This window comes from Coturnix japonica, chromosome 9, assembly GCF_054131305.1.
Source record: "Coturnix japonica strain WE chromosome 9, WE-NBRP24, whole genome shotgun sequence".
Classification (NCBI taxonomy): Eukaryota; Metazoa; Chordata; class Aves; order Galliformes; family Phasianidae; genus Coturnix; species Coturnix japonica.
In genome coordinates this window covers 4,959,605-4,977,324 of record NC_140671.1, presented here as the reverse complement: position 1 = coordinate 4,977,324, position 17,720 = coordinate 4,959,605, and the positions used below count along the sequence as shown (strand labels likewise).

At 47.7% G+C, this 17,720-nt stretch overlaps 1 protein-coding gene across 3 annotated transcripts in view; it reads right to left on the bottom strand.

The window, feature by feature from the left end:
- SETD1B (SET domain containing 1B, histone lysine methyltransferase) overlaps positions 1–17,323 on the bottom strand; it is a 43,461-nt gene extending 26,138 nt beyond the window's left edge. The window contains exons 1-6 of one of the 3 annotated variants that reach the window (XM_015878017.3): positions 16,723–17,323; positions 16,311–16,465; positions 15,811–15,909; positions 15,082–15,352; positions 12,002–12,114; positions 8,751–9,929 (exon numbers count right to left, since the gene is read on the bottom strand). In XM_015878017.3, coding sequence (XP_015733503.2) covers positions 8,751–9,929; positions 12,002–12,114; positions 15,082–15,352; positions 15,811–15,909; positions 16,311–16,465; positions 16,723–17,008 — 2,103 coding nt within the window. In that variant the 5' untranslated portion in view covers positions 17,009–17,323. Of the gene's footprint in view, positions 1–5,532; positions 5,636–8,750; positions 9,930–12,001; positions 12,115–15,081; positions 15,353–15,810; positions 15,910–16,310; positions 16,466–16,722 lie in introns of those variants that run through there. The other 2 variants (XM_085555672.1, XM_085555673.1) reach the window with 2 other exon arrangements.
- Positions 17,324–17,720: the final 397 nt, after the last annotated feature.

Here is a 17,720-nt window from a genome sequence, read left to right as displayed (position 1 = left end):
CCTTTTCTTGCTCCACTGATTAACTACGTCTTACATCCAGGCAGAACAGAACCAAGCGCATCAGCTGAGGCATGAGATATACTCATTAAAGCTTTAAAAATCCTCATTCTGTGATGAAACCTAAAGCAATTACCAGCCCAAATACCTTTGAATTCTCCTTCCCAAAGCCTGCCCTGTAAGGCACAGCTCTGCTACAGCAGGAACTCTTCCTGCACAACACTACTTGTGGGAAACATAACCCTTGGGGCTGCTGCTGCTGGCTGATCCCTTAACAGGATCCCATGCAGAACATGACATTTCACACAGCTTTCTAGGAGATATCAAACTTTTGTTCTTGAACTATCCCCACCGTATGCAAAATAAATCCTGTAACTGCAACTGTTCTAAATTACTGGAGTGGAAACATCCCACAGCTGCACTGCATTCTCACTGCCATTTGTTCAGGCATAAAATATACAAAAAAAAGAAGGAGGTAAGCGATGCTGATTTCCCCACCTGTCTTCTAATTAGCAAGCAGGAGGTTTAAAGTAAGCCACATGGAAACACTTTTCACCTAAAGCAAAATTCATCTGTGAACCTCATTGCCACAGGGTACTGCAGAGGCTGAGTATGGAACTGGGGTGAGATGGGACCAGCAGCAGCTCCTGCACAGGGCAGTGTCCTGACCAGTGGGTGATGAGGGACTGGAGGGACCCCACAGCCACATTTATTTTTTCTTAAATAGATAGTGTGGTAGTATCTAAAGCTCACATTTTCTCTTCTTGAACACTGAAAGCACATCCAAACAAACCCTACCATATGGCATTCAACCCTGGAAAAGAAAAACCCTAAACCCACCAGCACAGCCCTTTATGATCCTTTAGAGGATCCCATGGTGCCAACCCAAAGGGTCTCCAGGGCATTTAAAAGCTGCCTCAGCAGGAAGTCTCCATCCTCAGTCAGACCCACAGCATCCTCCTGCAACCTCACGCTGACCAGCATGCATCTCCTGTTTGCAAAGCCATCTACTGGTACCACTGTGCCGATATAATCTGGGAGATGTATCCCACCTGACACAGTATTAACAGGAGAACAAATTCATTCAGATTCCCTTGTCAAAATGCATCCTTTCATACACATATCCATGGCAGATATTTAACTGGTAGGCTGCCCTTTATGTTTTACTATCATTTGAATAATTGTATGCAGTATTACAGATTTTCGTATTTTCCCAGTGATTTTTTTATTCCTGGACAATAGCAAAACACTTAGTGCACCACGATAATGACTGCTCACATTTATTAGCCTCCTTCAAAGACATCCTCCATTACCTGCACCAGGAACTCAGCCACATCTGCTGACTGAAATACCGTATTCTGGCAGCAGGGTCTGGGATTGAGAAACTGTCCCCAGAGACACACATCAGCACTGAGCTCAGGATATGGTCCCTCAGCTCTTCCTTCCACTAGTTGCACTGCTCTCATCTTCAGTCTATTTTTTTTTTTTTTTGCTAGGGACACGAGAGGCAGCAGAAATAACAAGCTCCTGTGAATGAAGGGAAGCCTGGAAAGAAGCTGTCTGCTCCATCAGTCCCTGCACAGGGAACATCCTTGACACAATGCAATGCATGCAGATCCTGCATAGTGGGAAGATGACACACTCCTTGGGCATGAGCATAATATGACACACCATGAAGCACAACCCTTTCTGGAAAACCTCTGTAGGACAGTGACTCTCATCCCAGAGCCCCCATGCAAGCAGCAGACACTTGATCCTGGAGCAAGCCAGCAAGGGGCTCTTTCAACTCCTGATAAATAATATCCTTCACATCAGCCAGCACCGTCCTCAGCCCTACTCTCCCCGTGGTCATTCCAAGCACTGATAATGGGATTTTTGGCAGAGGTGAGCACAAGGACAGTCCCTGTGGGATGGAAGGTGAGGGCAGGAAGGAAAGAGAAGGATTGGACCCTGCAAGAATGTCCTGGCTGCTCCTCTTCCTCCCCACAGTTCCCAGAGCCTTCCTCCTCCCTCTCTGGCCTACTGACAGCTGTGGGGAGAGCTGCTGGGCAACACAGGGCTGAGCCGGGCAAAGGTGTGCAATAAATCACACTTAGCACACAGTTATCAGTGCCACAAAAGTGCAAACTCCACAAAAAGCACATGTGCAGAGCAGTCAGCAAGTCCAAATACCCCTAGGAAACAACCAGGATGAAACACTGGAGTGCCAAAGAGTGGGAATTGGAGGTTGCCTACAGCCCTTTGCCCTTGTTGTAAGGAAACCTCTGCTGCCAGCTTTGAGCTCAAAGAGCAGTTTCACTTCCTTCCCGTGCCACTGCCCTCCGTGCAAGGAGCGATTGCCAGAGCCCAAGCCACCAACAACTTCCTTTGCTTGAGCTGCTCCTGCAACACATCAAGCAGCAAGCAGACCCGAGGCTGGGGGGGCATTACAGATCTGTTTTTCAACTTCTGCTTGTTATGCACCTTGACCTCACCAGCCCGTCTGTACGACTGGTGACTTATAAAACCATCTCTGCTTTAACTGAGCACTAAGCAAACCAAAACCACTTCTATGATTTGTATTTTTAAACCATTTCCTTCTGCAAGGAGTTGGAAAAGGTGAGAAATCCTTCTCATTATGAATGTGCGTTTCCAAAAGCGAGCACTGCACTTTCATATTAAAACCTGGGTGCTAACGAACCTGCTGCTTTCGGGTTGAGTTTTGCCCCATCTGTACCAGATGCAAACAGGCACCCTGAGCTGAAAATCAGAATTAATAGAAGGGGGTGTGAAGTCATGGGACTCCACACCGGTGCATATGCAAAATAACATTCTGCTGATGAGCAGCGTCTGTTCAGGGTGTCCAGGAAAGACAACAGCCAGCAGAAATTTGAATAAGTGCTTGCCTGCGTGCTGCCGTGTGTTAGACACACACATATAGCACAGCGGCTGCTCCATCTTCTTCAAAACCAGCCCCAGGAACTGGCGCTGTTCTGGCTGCCAGCACAATATGTTACCAGCAATTATTTTCTCAATATTTCAGCTGATTACCTAACACACTGGCACATTTGCTCAGTGTCGGCACGTGTTGCAATGCACCTTGCCATCCAGCGCCTCATTCGCGGTTCCTCAGTCACTGCACAGCCATCAGATGCAGAACGCAAGCAGAATGATAACAGGGTGGAGAAGCTGTAAGGGAAAACGCGTCGCTCGGCATCAGGATCCACAGCCTGCATTCATGGCATCTGAACATTCAGCACCATTACAGCTGAAGTTGGGGTGTCAAAAAGAAAGGGAATGACTATTTGAGGAGCAAAAGCAGACACCAGGAGCGTATCGGGCTGGTAATGGGCTGCTGAGCTCAGACCTGCATGCACTGTTCCATGGTAACTGTGTGCTGTGGTTAAACACTGCAATTTGGAGTCAAGCTTCCAGAGCAGCAGCACATCCACACATTACAGAAGCACACAGTATGCATTGCTTTACCTACTAACAAGCAATTCAATTATAAGTACCCAGCTCACTTGGAACTGAAAATGTGCAAGAGGTTGCCAGTGGCTAAACAAAGAAAAAACTGAGCTGGTAGCAAGAGTATAACTGGTAACAGTGATGTAAAAAAAGGGACAGCAATGTCACTTCTATGAGATATGCAAAATGTAAAAGCCTCAAAGCCCTGGCCCAGTACCAGAGAGCGAGAGAAGCACTCAGCCTCCCAACCACAGCCTGCTTTCTATTTTTCAGTCACACTTCAAAGCATTTCACCATTTCTGGCTCCATTACCAACAAGAGCCGCATTCCCTCCTTCCCCTGAAGCAGCTGGGCATCAAAACCCAAGCAAACTACATAGAGTCAAACATTCCTCTGTTTAGGTTTCCCCCCATACGAGGGAGCACATCGCCAGCAAACCCGGTGAATCCCACAATGTTCTGCTTCAAAAAGTGCTCCCCCCAGGTCTGTTTACTCCTTGCTTCCCACATTGGGCTGCTCAGCACTCCAGGAACCAACCTGCAGCCAAATGCGATAAGTCAAAAGTCAGGCACAAGTCAGCAAACAGCTCTCCCACTTGGTGTAATTCTGAAGGGGCAGCAGGTTGTCTGTGGTAAATGAATGAGATGCACAAGGAATTGATCCCTGCCTGCAGTGTTCCCCAACCAGCTCTGGAAGAACGCACAACACTGAGTGGATCTCCAAGGTCCCAACAGGATCCGATGCAGGGCTGTATTTTAGTCATTTTCTAAAGGATCTGTGCACTGCCATTTTTTCTGAATGGGCTTAAACACTGTAAGATGCCCCCAGAGCTGAGCCCACAGCTGGAGCCACTTGCACTCATTTTAATTTCATAGGTTTGGCATGGCTGAGACCATTCTCACGTAGAAGCACGGTGGTCGCCTGAATCTCTGCTGCCTGGGCACTGGCTGCCTTTCTGGAAATTCAGAGTCACAACATTGAGTTTCCATTAGGAACTGACTCCATCAAGAATGATTGCATTTGCAAGCGCTCAGGAGGCAGGAAAATTTGAAGAAGTGTTTATGAGAGTGGGCATACACACCACTCTCAGCTTTTTCTCCTTTCTTCAATTAAAAATAAATAAATATATATATGCATCTAGAACTACCAGTGCATCCACTTCCCCCATTTCCCTCCAGGAATGATGAATCCCACTCTAGCTGTAAATTGGATCCCAGGTGTACTCATATATATTATACATACATAACAGCTACTTATGGGCATAAGGGCTCTTGCACAGTTACTGTGGAAACCAAGGTATCAGATTTCCTGGCTCCAAGACTCTACCTTCTCAGCCTTTACATGCATTTACCTTGAATAAATCACTTCTGCACTCTTCAGCCCTGGAGTGTCCCTTGGCCAGGTGCCCTTAGGTTCCCCGTCAGGAAGCCCCATTTAATACATCTCACAAATGAAGCAGAAGCAGAGAGGCTCCATCTGCGTGCAGGGTCCTAGAAGGGATGCATCCTGCAGGCACAGCTCCTGCTAGAGATTCTCACTCCTCCTCGTGCACTGGGGTATTGCTTTCTCTCCGACACGTTCATGACAACTTGCGGTTGAACTTAGATCGATGGAAGAGGGGAATCATTAACATCAGCCACTGACCCATAGCTGCGTCTGGATGAGGACAGAACACTAGACACAATGCAGTGTCCCAAGAAGGATGGCAATGCACCCTGCTAAGGCTCCAGAGGGACAGAGTAACCCTTTTACATTAATTTCTTCCAGCTCTGACTACGAACACATGAGAGCCCAAGGACAACTGGATGCAAAGAGCAAATTCAGCCCACATGTAACCTCAGGGTTCACTTGCTGTGGGGCTAAGCCTGAGCTACCAGCTTGGCACAGAGCTGTCGGCACCATGCTGTGATAGGCACCTCAGCACCCAGCTCCACATTCAGCACATCACAACAGCCCAGAGACTGTCAGGTATCTACCAGGGCCATGCACTGTGAGACTCCCAATTTTTTCCCCAGATTGTTTGTTGAACTCCACAGCAGGACTGCTTGCACCTCATTTGCATTTCAGGATCTTTATTTTCAGGAATACCTTTGGCGTTCCTCCCACCACAGTACCCAGTTGCTCAGCCAAACCACCAGGAAGACACGAGTCTGTTGATTCTCGGTTCAAAAGCATTTTTGTGCTCGTCAATCTGGAAAAATACAATCGTCAATCACACAGTCTTCCTGTTACACACAGGCTGTGCACACCAACTAACACCTTCATCAGCTGAAACATGAAAGGCATCATCGATACACAGCATGGTGACTTGTTATAATCCCCGGAGTGCAGGCAGGGCCTCTTCCTGTAACGAGCCAAGCAAAAACACGACCTGGCTCAACGGGATGTCAAAGCGTGAAATGGTACTTACTTAACCTCTGCACTTCTGAAACAGCACAGAAAGATCCTATGAAAAACAAAATCATCACAGTCTTTTCCCTGTTAGCTTTCAGGAATGCAGGAAGGAAAGTTTGCACTCTGCTACCCTCAAATTTATTAAAATAACTGCACGGTTCAGTTCTTCTCCTTTCTTGTCGTCTTCTGGTTATTTGAAGACTCCCCTCCACCTGTCCTGCTGGCTTGCAGGTTGTGCAGCCAGTGCAGGAAGTCTTTATCTACTCTTACCTCGCACTGCTTGCACCCTGCCTTGTCTCCTGGCCATTCCCTGCCAGCAGCCAAGGTCTCGGACTTAGCAGCATTGTACTGGATCTAGAAAACCAACATTCAGATCTAGCAGGATAAATTGGAGTCATCGTTAGCCTTGGCAGTACCTTCCATACCCAAAGCAAGTTTGGGGGCATTTAACCTGCATGATAATTTTACACTTATAGGAAAAGCATTATTCTATTAGCAGTCATTGTCAAAAATCCTGAATTTTTTATGGAAAACAGGATCACATCCTTCAAAAGCTGCTATTGTTTTAGGGAAAATCTCCCTGCACTTTGCATTGTCCCTGGGAATGCTGTGATTTTTTCAGCTGGAGCCCAAGGGCTGCTCAGACCCTCAGGGAAAGCCAAATATGAAGCAAATCAGTTCAAACTCTGTGCCCTTTATTGCTTCCTTATGACGCTTAATAATGCCACCCCGCACTCCTGTCTCATCTCTGCTTGCTTTCCCATAGCACACAGTTGCTAGAAGTGTTTGGTCTTGCCTTCCCTCTGCTGTGCCAGAGCAGCCTGAAGGCCCAGGAGCAGAACAGTACTATCACAATGGGTTGGAGCCTGAGGTTCAGCTTCCAGCCCTCAGACAGCCTCAGTGCTCCTCTCCAGCTCAGCTGGAAAGCTGCAGCTCAAATTTCAGCCTATGTTAAGTCACCACTCAGCTCAGCTCCTTCACCAAAGAGAGGGAAGCCAGGAGAGACTTTTTCTAAAGCAAAATCTTTGGGGAGGAGGGGGGGGCGGTGAGAGAAGGGTGGAGGAAGGAAGTGAAAACACATGGAGATGGTTTTTGTTCATAAGACAGAGCAAAGGCACGGGCAACTTTTCAAAGGCACCAGAATGGCTTAGTGTGATTTGTAACCAAGAGCAGGGCTAAATAAACTGCTCCAACAGCAAACAGCAAACTTTTCAGGGGGTGGGGAAGAGACAATTAAGGCAGCAGGACCTGCTCAGAGACTTCTGCAGAAGAGCAAGGCATTCATATCCTTTTGTACCGCAGAGCCACCAACACAAACTTCTGACACCAGCATTTCATTAATGGGAGACAAAGACCCAACATGGGCTCTACCGCCAGCACACCACTGCCCCACATCGCAACTGGCCAACGTGACACCCAACCAGAGCTCCCGTGCTGACTGCAGCTACAGAGCGCCTGACCCCACATACCATGCTGGCATTCATCCATCTTCCCAAACACCTTTATAATTGGCTGCCACTCTGTTGTGCAAGAGTAGAAACAGCAGACACATGACCAGAACAACCACGAGAGAAGGGATGTCTTCCTCATTTTATTTTTTCCTTTTTAGCACATTGGGGTATCCCCTCTTAAGCCTACCAGGCTGAGCATAAGGAATCAAAACCTCATTGCTAATTAACACATTCTCAGGCCCCACCAGCCTCCCCGGCCCAGGAACATGGGCCAGCCTAGATAAACGAGACTTTAAGTAACCAGATTCTTTCAAAGACTCAATGGCAATGCAAGGGCAGGCAGGTTTGGAAAGGCACACATTAAAAAAACAAAGCATCCAGAACAGTGACATTTTTTCCTATTTAACACTGAACCACGCGCTATGTTAATACAGCAGCACCTTCCCTCCAGAACAGCCCTCTGCAAAGTCTGCATCCACGGGAGCAGCTCCCCCTGCCCTGAAATGCAGCCACTTCTGGGGTGAAAGCCCCATCACTGCACACCACTGGAGAAACCCACTGAATGCCAGCTGAGCACCAGAAACTTTCATAAGTAAATGGAACTGACATCTCACGCTCGGGACATTTACACAAGACAAGCCTTCCTGGATGGAAGAAATTTCCTTACTGAAGAGTTCTTGCACACCATGCAGTTTCATCTGTTTGCATTACTACTATAAATGTTGGGGGAAAGGGGTCTGTTACTTGCAAATATCTGTTTTGACCATTTCTTGACACAGCCAAATAAATCCGACACATCTATTGAAGCCATACTCACATTTGTTGCAACAGAGGTACCAAACAGACGCTCCATGCAACGTAATTTCTGTCTGCTGGCACCATTCCACCCTGTTAAGCTCTGCTGTCCCTTCAGCCACAAATGCCCCAGGAGAGGCAGCAAGCTCTGCTCTATTATTGGAAGACTCAATGGAGCACATCCCCCACAACCCAGTTACCTCCCCCTGTACTGAGTGAAGGGAGTACTGAAACTCAGCAACTGTCTTCTGTACAAACCAGATGGCATAAATAGCTGGAGAGCTATCAAACAAAGTATACATTCAATACTTCAGCATAACATGAAAGCCCCGTTAAGCAAATGTGTACATACATACACACCCACGTTCAGGGACCAGAGCAATGGCAGAAAGTGCTCGACTAACTGCTCCAGTGGCCTAAGTGCTCAGGACATCCACAGCATGAGCAGTGGCCAAACTTCCAGGGCTTGTTCTGCTGAAATTATGAATTACAGCGGACAAACAACCCAAAAAACCTAGAGAGTGACATGTCACATCCAGCTCACTGAGAGATGCTTTGAACAAAAGAAAAAGCTACCAGGAACCCGACTCTTTGAATGACACCAAAAAAGAAGAGCTACTCCCTGCCCAGGTTAGAAGTGCAGTAGCTCAATTCCAGCTCACTTACCTCATCCATCTTTTCTGATGTTGGAGTCTGGTCACCAGGCACCATTTCTTTAACCTCCGAGGTCTCAGCTTTGGAGGACCTGTTCAGCTGATCGATGGGGGTCATGCTGGCCTCTGATGTCCCCCTGGAATTCTGATTCAGAGAGGCAGTCCCAGGGATGGGCTCATCATCATCAGAGTCAGGTAATGGCGTGGGGCTGATATCCTCCAGGCCTGTGCTGGAAGGGCGTGAGGAAGGCGTCTGAGCTCTGTAACCGGGCTGAGAGTTCGAACCGTACATGGGGATGGGAGAGAGCTGAGAGGAGGAAGAGGAGATAGGGCTACCTTCCATTCGGACCTCATTATCCGAGTCATGCTCATTAAGGAAAGGTAACTTTGTTCTCTGCTCTTTTAAGAGCATCTCAATCCTTGAGTCTAAGCTATTATGCTGCATTTCAGACTCCATGGTGGGGGTGCCGGGGGTCTCACTCCTCTCTGGGGTCTGAGAGAAGGATGGTGCGCTCGGCTCAGGAGCAGAGTTCGAATCTGGTAAGGGTGGAGGTTCCTCCGGTTTCTCCTTCACTGGAGCAAAATCAGTGCTGGTGGCAGCACTGCTTTCTACAACCATCTCGGCGGGAGGTGGTGCAGGTCTTCGGTACTCTGCTTCCCTGGAAGTTTGGGCAAAAGGCTGCTCCTCAGATTGGGGGAATACGGCTGGTGCTTGGTAAGGAGAGAAGGCAGACTTGTAACTCGATGAACTCGAGTGGCTCAGGGGAGGAGTGTGAGAGAACTGAACCGGCTCCTGCTGATGGGATTTGAACGTACTGAACTGATGCTCTGTCCCGCGGAAAACACCAGGAGAATTATGAACATAGTGATGTCCTCCTGGTCGACGGTTGTAGGCATCTGTAAATTTTGTTTCATGTCTCCTGTGTTTGTAAGCACTGTCCTGCCCAAAGTGGTACACTGGTGTCGTCTGACGGCTGGAATACGTGGAATCCTGGGAAAACGGCGTCCCTAACCGTGGGGTGTGGGGTGTTCCTTGGGACTGTGGGGTGAATTGACTGAATGAGTTAGGGGTGTCCTGCCGACAGCTGGAATAGGCTGTGTCGTGGGAAAATGGTGTGCTGCTGTTCGGGGTGACAGATGATCCCACTGAGGAAAGGTTACTGTCCTTCAAGCGCTTCAGGGAATCCGTCAACTATAAAAACAGAGAAGAGAAAAGCACCTAAACACACACTTTTTAGATGCTATTTGTCTAATCCACACATTTTCTTGGGGGAGTACCTGGGAGTTTGCATTGATTTCCATGACAAAAAAATAGGTGAGAGCATCCTTGAAAACACAAACCATTATCCATTACAGACCATTCCCCTTGATTTGAAAACAAGAAGCAAAGAGAAGAACTCTAAGAGGAAGAGCAAGGAAGACAATAAAATAGTATTCTTCATAAGCTATGCCCGAGAGCATCAGGTAAGCAGAAGACTTGCGTAAATACTTTCAGCTATAAGAATTTGAATTTCTATTTATATGTCTTGTCTAAATTGCAAACTGAGAAGAAAATTACAAAATCCTGCACAACGAGAAAGTTTGAGAATGTTTCTGAGATATGATCAAATTAACTTTTTTTAACAAACAAATCCAGACATCCAAACCAGCAACCAGCAAACCTGCAATCAAACCTATATATCAAGTCCATACGTGAAAGCACATGCCTGCTGAAGGCAACATGCCTTACGTTGGTTAAGGAGCTGCACACCACTACCCTCGCTACCAAACGTTTGTCTGAAACAATGAAGAAGGCTTCAGGTATAAAAGACTGAGAAAGTTCCCAGCTGCTAAAAATAGGTTTTAAACCCCTCCACCAAGACAATGCTCAGGTAGAGTGCTACTGAATACGGCGTTTGAAAACTGAAACCCTACAGTTCTACAGCACAGCCAAGTAATTGCTCTGCAGTTGGCTACACAGGCACAACCAGGGGGTTTCTAGGAGAAGCCCTGCTCCCACTCAGACACTGCTGAGTCATAACAGTGCCCTGCTAAACATCAGCACCAGAATCAATTTTCCATAAAGCAAAGCAAGAGCTTCACTGTGAGTCCTCCAGGTAGAAAAAGGCAGGGCTGAGCCCCAGCTCCCCAGCAGCACACCACGTCCCACTGGTCAGACCACACAGTGGCTGCTGCTTTCCCATGCTCAGGTAGGCAAAGGAATCCTTCCCATGATCTGCTTATCACATGCCAGCACCACTAACCCACCCTGAGCTCACACCTACTTGCTACACTCATGCATTTCATCCACTTATGCAGACTATGCTCCTAGTGTGATCCCTTGTCAAGACCATGACCACATGGACATTAGCATTCTTCAGATCAGTGGGATTTTTATATTCAATTCACAGCTATTAAGCTGCCCTGAAAACATCTGATTACAGAATTAACAAAATTATGGCATTCCAGGAAGTCACAAGAGCACAAAGAGATTGAGAGGAAAAGTTTATACTTAGAAGCTTCAAAAATCTCTTTCAAAACTTGATGCCTTGAAGTGAGTTTCTAAGCTACAATCAGAGCCAAAGGACATAGAGACAAGCTAAGGGGGCTGAGGAACCCACACCAACAGGCTTTGTTTCCTTTTGCCCCCCTCACTGCAGTGGGGTTTGTAGGGGAGCAGTTACCTAAACAAATCCATGTAGAGATTTGTTCCCTAAGTACTGAGAAAACCCTGGAAGCCCTCAGGTATTTTGCTGACTGCTTTTCTTAAAAATTGATACCAGTGACTAATTAAGATTCTGGTGAATTGATGCCAGTACTCAAGATCCGACATTTCCCCTCTTTTAGCTGAAGAATATATGGGCTAAGAATTACATACTGCAGATGCTAGGCCAAATGTAGTGCTGTAAATCATTCCTCCTGTCTTTAAGGGAATAATGTCAGGGACAGACCTGATCCCATCATCCTCTTAATTGCCAGCATTTCTATCATTAATAGGGCACATACTGTTGGTTCTATAGATATTTTTTGTTCAAAAAGATAAAGAACACGTACCAAACTATGCAAATGTGGGCATACAGATTAGCCACATGCACTGCATTCACAGTTACATCTCCTGTGGCAATATCATCAAGGTGTATTTAAATGAGGATTAATAACATGCACTGAAACTGTAACCAGACAGAAAAAAACAAAGCTAAAGTAAAAATCCTAAAAAGCAAAGTTCAGTGAAGTGTTTGTTCAGATAGCTGTAGAAGCTACTCTTAAAAGCCAAGCAAACCATACCTGGAGGGTTTCGTTCACAGTAGGCGATGCGTCCTGTTCAGTGCCTACGGGAAGGGTCTGAGGAGTGTAAAGACCATTAACGAGCAGTTCATAGAATCGCATGCGGGTTTCACCTGCACAAACCACAACAGAAGAGTTTAATAAACCAAAATAATTTGGCCCGTGTAAAAATATGCATTCCTTATATTTGCTAACACTCACAGCCTGTTGCATCCCTGCAACAGAGGAGCAAGCAACACCCCCAAGGTTTGTTTGTAGAGATCATTTCTAAATAATCTGCAAGGCCAAGTAAAGTCAGACACTCCTTCCTCAAGCCAAGACAAAGAGGTTTCCCAAATCCTTTTTCCTCTCCTCAGTCTGCTTGGCAGCTCTGCTCCTTACCACGCTCTCTGGAGAGCAGCAGTTTCCCTCCTCTCCAAAGTGCCAAGCAAATAGTTTGCAGATTTAAGAAGTGAAACTCTGACCAAAGGGACAAGCCTCTGCCAACACCCAGAGCTGCTCCAGAACACTCTGCTAACACACCTTGCAGTCAGAAACTGGCTGCTATAAATGCAGACAAGGTGCCTGGGAATGCCAAGGACAAATCCATTAGCACTGCTTTTCCAAAAAGACACTGATACTTGTTTTCCTTAGTTCGAGGTGTGTGCTTAATAGCATCTTTCAATGAATAAAAGCTAGAGAACCAAAATGCCCCCTTTATCTTGCTACTGATAGCCTTTTCATTCCTAAATCTCTAAATTTTATAGAAGACAGTTTGTTAATATTAGATTTTTCCATTATTTTGTAGGTTAGTAACCCAAGCCTTCCTATTTTGCAGCCTGTAAGAAATTTGTCACCCACTTCAAAAGGAGCAGAGCCAGACCCTGAGACTGTCTGACTTTTGCTCTGGAAGATAAAGAACACACACAAAAGTGGAAGGGCCAGCACCTGAGCTCATCATCCAGGCATCTCCCCTAACACAGGACAACATTTCTGAAGGAAAGGTCCTGCAGAGCAATCTCCGTGCTCCTTGCCAATCACTGTGCAATTTAAAAGCAAAGCATCCATAGCCTGATTCTGCACATGGAAAGGACTGATTTATGTTGAACAAGCACTGCAGATGAAGTTATTTGATTTTGATTCTCAGATTTCATTTCATAAAGCCTTGAGACACGTTATCAACTACGTAAAGTGTTCTACTGAAGTCATAACAAAGTCCCATCTCTTCAAGATGAGAACTAGAACATTTAGAATCAGTAACATTTGCACATCCCCAGGAAACCATCGCACTGACGATACAGAATTGTTGGCTTTACTTTAAAACTGGTTTTTAAATAAATGTAAAATTGTTGTTAGAATGTTTTACATTTCCTCTTGGAAAACTTACACTTTCATTTTCAAGGAGCTCTGTGTGCAATGACCCTTAGCTATTTCTCTAAGGCCAGGCCATTATTATGTCCATTTTGCAGAAGGATACATTGAGGCAGAGAACTCGCTTTAAACCAGCCCACCTTAGATAAGGAAACTGAGTTATTAGTTCCAGATTCTCAGGCCAGACAGACAAAACACTTTTGCTCCTACTATTTATTTTACAAATATACATAGCCATACAGACACATATATAAGAATGACCTAAACCTGCTAATGCTAACTTAGGAATAATACTTTTACTGGACTCTCTTAGATTACAAAGCATTTACAGTGGCACTATTTTAGAATGGGACACATGCAGCTGTGTGGGGAAAAAAAAAAAGAAATATGAGAAGCACCCAGATGGCAAACAAAACAAAAATGCAATTTAAAATGAAAATGTTGATGTTTTCTCCCAAGAAAGAGGAGCATTAAAAGTCCTTTTCCTGATGTGCAGCTAACAGCTGCCTGCTCAAGACTTGTAGTTTTCGATTGGAGGAAAATCAAGAGGAATGCAGTACAATCAGCATGTTTAAACACCTGTCATTAAGACAGCCCCTACTCAGCAGCCTGCTTTAGCTTACATTACTACAACTACAAATGGTTAATTGTTTTTAAAATGTCATTTACCTTTCAATTTCAAAGTAAGCAGGGGAAAGAGCCTGCCCGTAAATATTAATGATAACAGAATGTCAAAGCGTATATATATAAGCCAATGTTAGCTTACAAGAGAAGCTAACTACTACTGTGATTTTGTTTCTGCTGGGGATCGGTAATGTCAATTAAGGTCTTACTATACCCTCTCACCACATGCAGCATGCCAACTGCTGTATAGACTGCACACCAAAGTGTTGAAACCTTTCAGTACAGAACAAATGTATCAGCAATGCACTTTTTACTGTTTTCTAAGAAAATGGTGCTAACAATGTCTTCTTCCCAATGAAATGTGCAACAAATCAGCTTTAAACTTAACATTTGCAAGGCAGTAGTAGCCCAAGAGACAGCTGATTTACATTGAGGTTGCTACACATCCTCAACAATGTTTAAGATTTGGATACATTTTAGCAAAGTCCTTCATTGGCAGCAAAGGAAAAGAGAAAGCAGTAAGATGCAATGTTTCCACACCACCAGAAGGAAATGGGACTCCTCAAGATCAGGGGTGGATCTGGGAACCGGCTGGGACACGGGGGTCCTGCTGCTTTAAGACAGCCTCTCACTTGCACACACACTCACATGCACACTCACGATGTCAAGTGCTGGGCATGCTTGTGCTGCCAGCCTGGAGTTTGCTGCTAAGCATCAATGAAATGCCAGGCACGCAGCTGCCAGCACCCATAGCCAGAATCCCCACCTCTGAGCACCAGGAGCATGAAGTCTGTACCAAAATCCAAACACCCCAGGCTGTGGGGGGATGGCAGCCCAAGGAGGAGGCTGAGCACAGCAAAGACCCCGTGGACAGGGCAGGATAGGAGCATTTTGCAAATTACAGGGCTGTCTCCTAGCAACAGACAACACATTGTGCTCCACGTGACTTGCAAAGGGCCCAAAACGCAACACACACGCAGGGGGATAGGAGTTCCCCCCATAGTCATAACCTCAAGCACTCGGAGCTGCAAAAGGGTCTGCTGTAGCAGGGGAAGAGCGTGGGTGCGCTGCCAGCTACCAACACAAGGCCAAAACGAGCCCCTCACCTTTTGTATCCAGCTCCACGTGGATGATGTTGCCCATGACAGAGGTGTTGTGAAGGTGCTGGACAGCCTCCCGGGCACCTTTGACAGTGGCAAAAATCACTTTGGCGATGCCCAGGTGCTTCTTGTTCTTGGGGTTGTAGAGAATCTCCACCTCTTCCACTTCACCGTATTTCTTGCACATGTCGGTTAAAAAGTTTTCACGGATGTTGTCATTCAGCTTGGCAAAGGTGACCTGCTTGGGAGGCACTGGCCCCACGTAAAACTCATCAATCTGGAAGCAGCCACAAGGGAGGGGAGGGCAGTACAAATAATCAGCATCGTTAGAGAGCAGAGAGAAGGGCACTGGGAAGGCACGGGAGGGAGAGGGTTAAAGCCTTCCATAAACTTCAGGGAAAGAAAGCAGCCTCTGAGGAAGAGCCCGGCGACGCTCTGAAATAGCTCTGTCCCCGAATACGGAGCAGTGCTGTCAGCAGGACCCCCCCCTCCATACTGCCCCCACCAGAGGGAAGCCCCCAGACACAACTCAGAGCTCCCAGCCACCTCGTTAGGCAGCTGCACCGATGGCTCGTGGTCTTTATGGAACAGGATTACTATGAAACGGTTTGCCAAATAATAATGTTAATAGGAATGGGACTGTCATTTAAATGGTTCATTAAACTGTTGGGAACTCGGGCTGCACTCCCGGGTAAACAAAAATACAAAGCTAAATCTGAAAGTCAGTGGTGGTACCTTGAATTTGGGGACAGACAGCTCCAACTCCTTCGTTTTGGTCCATATTCGCCCTATTCTGGGATCCCTGACACAATCCACAGGAGCAATTCCCGAGTTCTGGGAGGAGGAGGAGAAAAAGCACAAAAACGACAATAACAGCATTTGGAATTTAAGGCAGAAATAAAATAAAAACACAAACCCTGAGGAAGCAAGGACTGTCTCAAGGGAAGAGAAACACACATACACACACACGCACACACACGTGTCAAATTGCAATACTGCTGGGAAATGCACACAGATTGGAAACACAGAAAGAAAGCTGCAGGTTGGGGCTCGGTGCCGGGCTCCTGACAGCTGAATGCACAGTGTCAGGTGGCCCTCAGTCCGGGGGCTGTCCCCAGCCCCCCCCCAGCACAGGGGGATCTGCTACCCAGGGGGACCCCAGCCCCAAAAGACGGGGGGTGCGGGACAGGGGGGGCACAATAAAGCGGGGGGAAATCCAGCCCCCCCCCACTCACCGGCATGCTGAAATGTTGCCCATCGTAGCGGTAGAGTTTGTGCTGTCCTTTTTTCAGAGCCGGGTCAATAATCAACTTGTAACTTCTCCAATGGTGATTTCTTTTCTCGACAGAAGTGCTGGCTTGGGTGCTGTTCTCCATTCCGTTGATCCAACCTGGGCAGTGGGGAGCAGAGGGGGAAGACAAAACACACGGAAAAGCGTGAAGTTAAAAAAAAAAAAAAAATTCAACAAAGAGCTTTTTTTTTTTTTTTTTTTTTTTTTTTTTAAAGCGAGCCCCACACCCCGGCAGGGAGGAAATCCACCACGAACAACGAAAATGGGGGGGAACCGCCAGCCGAGCCCCCCCCCCCCCGTCCACCCCAGCAAGACAAGAGAAGAGAGAAGGAGGAAAAAAAAAGAGGCAGTCTCACTTGAACTCTGCTTTTTGCCATGATCTTCAGGGTGCCTGGCTTTCTCCCCCGCCTTGATCTCTCGGAAAGACATCGCGCTCGGCGGCCGATCGTGTCCGGGCGGCAGAAGGCGAGCTCCCCGTCTCACATGGGGCCGGTTACCGGCGCGGGCTGCCCGCCAGGCTCCTGCCTCCCGTTTTCGCGAGCCACCACATATTGTGTGTGCTCGCTGCTGGCGGCGGCGGCCTCCCACAATACACCGCTGCGAGCGCCGCGAACGCCTAACCGCCCTCCACCGCCTGCACATTCACGGCGGCCGCAGCGCGCAGCCCCCGGCCCGCGGCCGCCCCAACGCCGCCCCAGCGCCGCCGAGCGCCGCGACATGGGCCGCTGTCGGGCTGCGGGTATTTTTTCCCCTCCCCGCCCCGGGTTTAAGGCCGTCGAAAGGGGAGCGTGGAATCTGCCCGCTGCGTTTACCTTAGCGCAAAGTGTTTCTAAACAAGATGGACCTAGAGGTGGGACAAGTTTTTTTTTTGGGGGGGGAAATTCCGCCACCCCCTCAGCACACACAGCACGAGCCCGGGGCACCGAGGCCGCGGGTGGAGCGCGGCAGCACCGCACTGTTTGCGGGGGGAGGGGAAAAAAAAAGAGAAAAAAAAAGGGGGGGGGGGGGGGAGAACTAGAGGAGAAGGGGGGGGTAGTTTTGCTTATTAAAGGTCCGGGCCCGGCGGCAGCCAATCAGCGGGAAGCTTCCATTTTGTTTTAGGTATTAAAGGCTGCTCGGCGCGGTCCCCCCGCCGTTTGCCGGGGCGCGGAGCCGGGCGGTGCGTTGGGCGCACGGTGCGCGTGCTGCGGGCGCGGCTCCGGCGGGCGCGGGGCCGCAGCTCGGCCGCCAGTCGGGCAATTGGCTGGTTAAAGGCAGCGGGCGGCCGCAGCCAATCGGAGAGCGGCTTGCATTTGGCTTGAGTTATTAGACGGCGATCTAAAAACATCCTTCAGCAGACAGCTAAGGAGAGGCC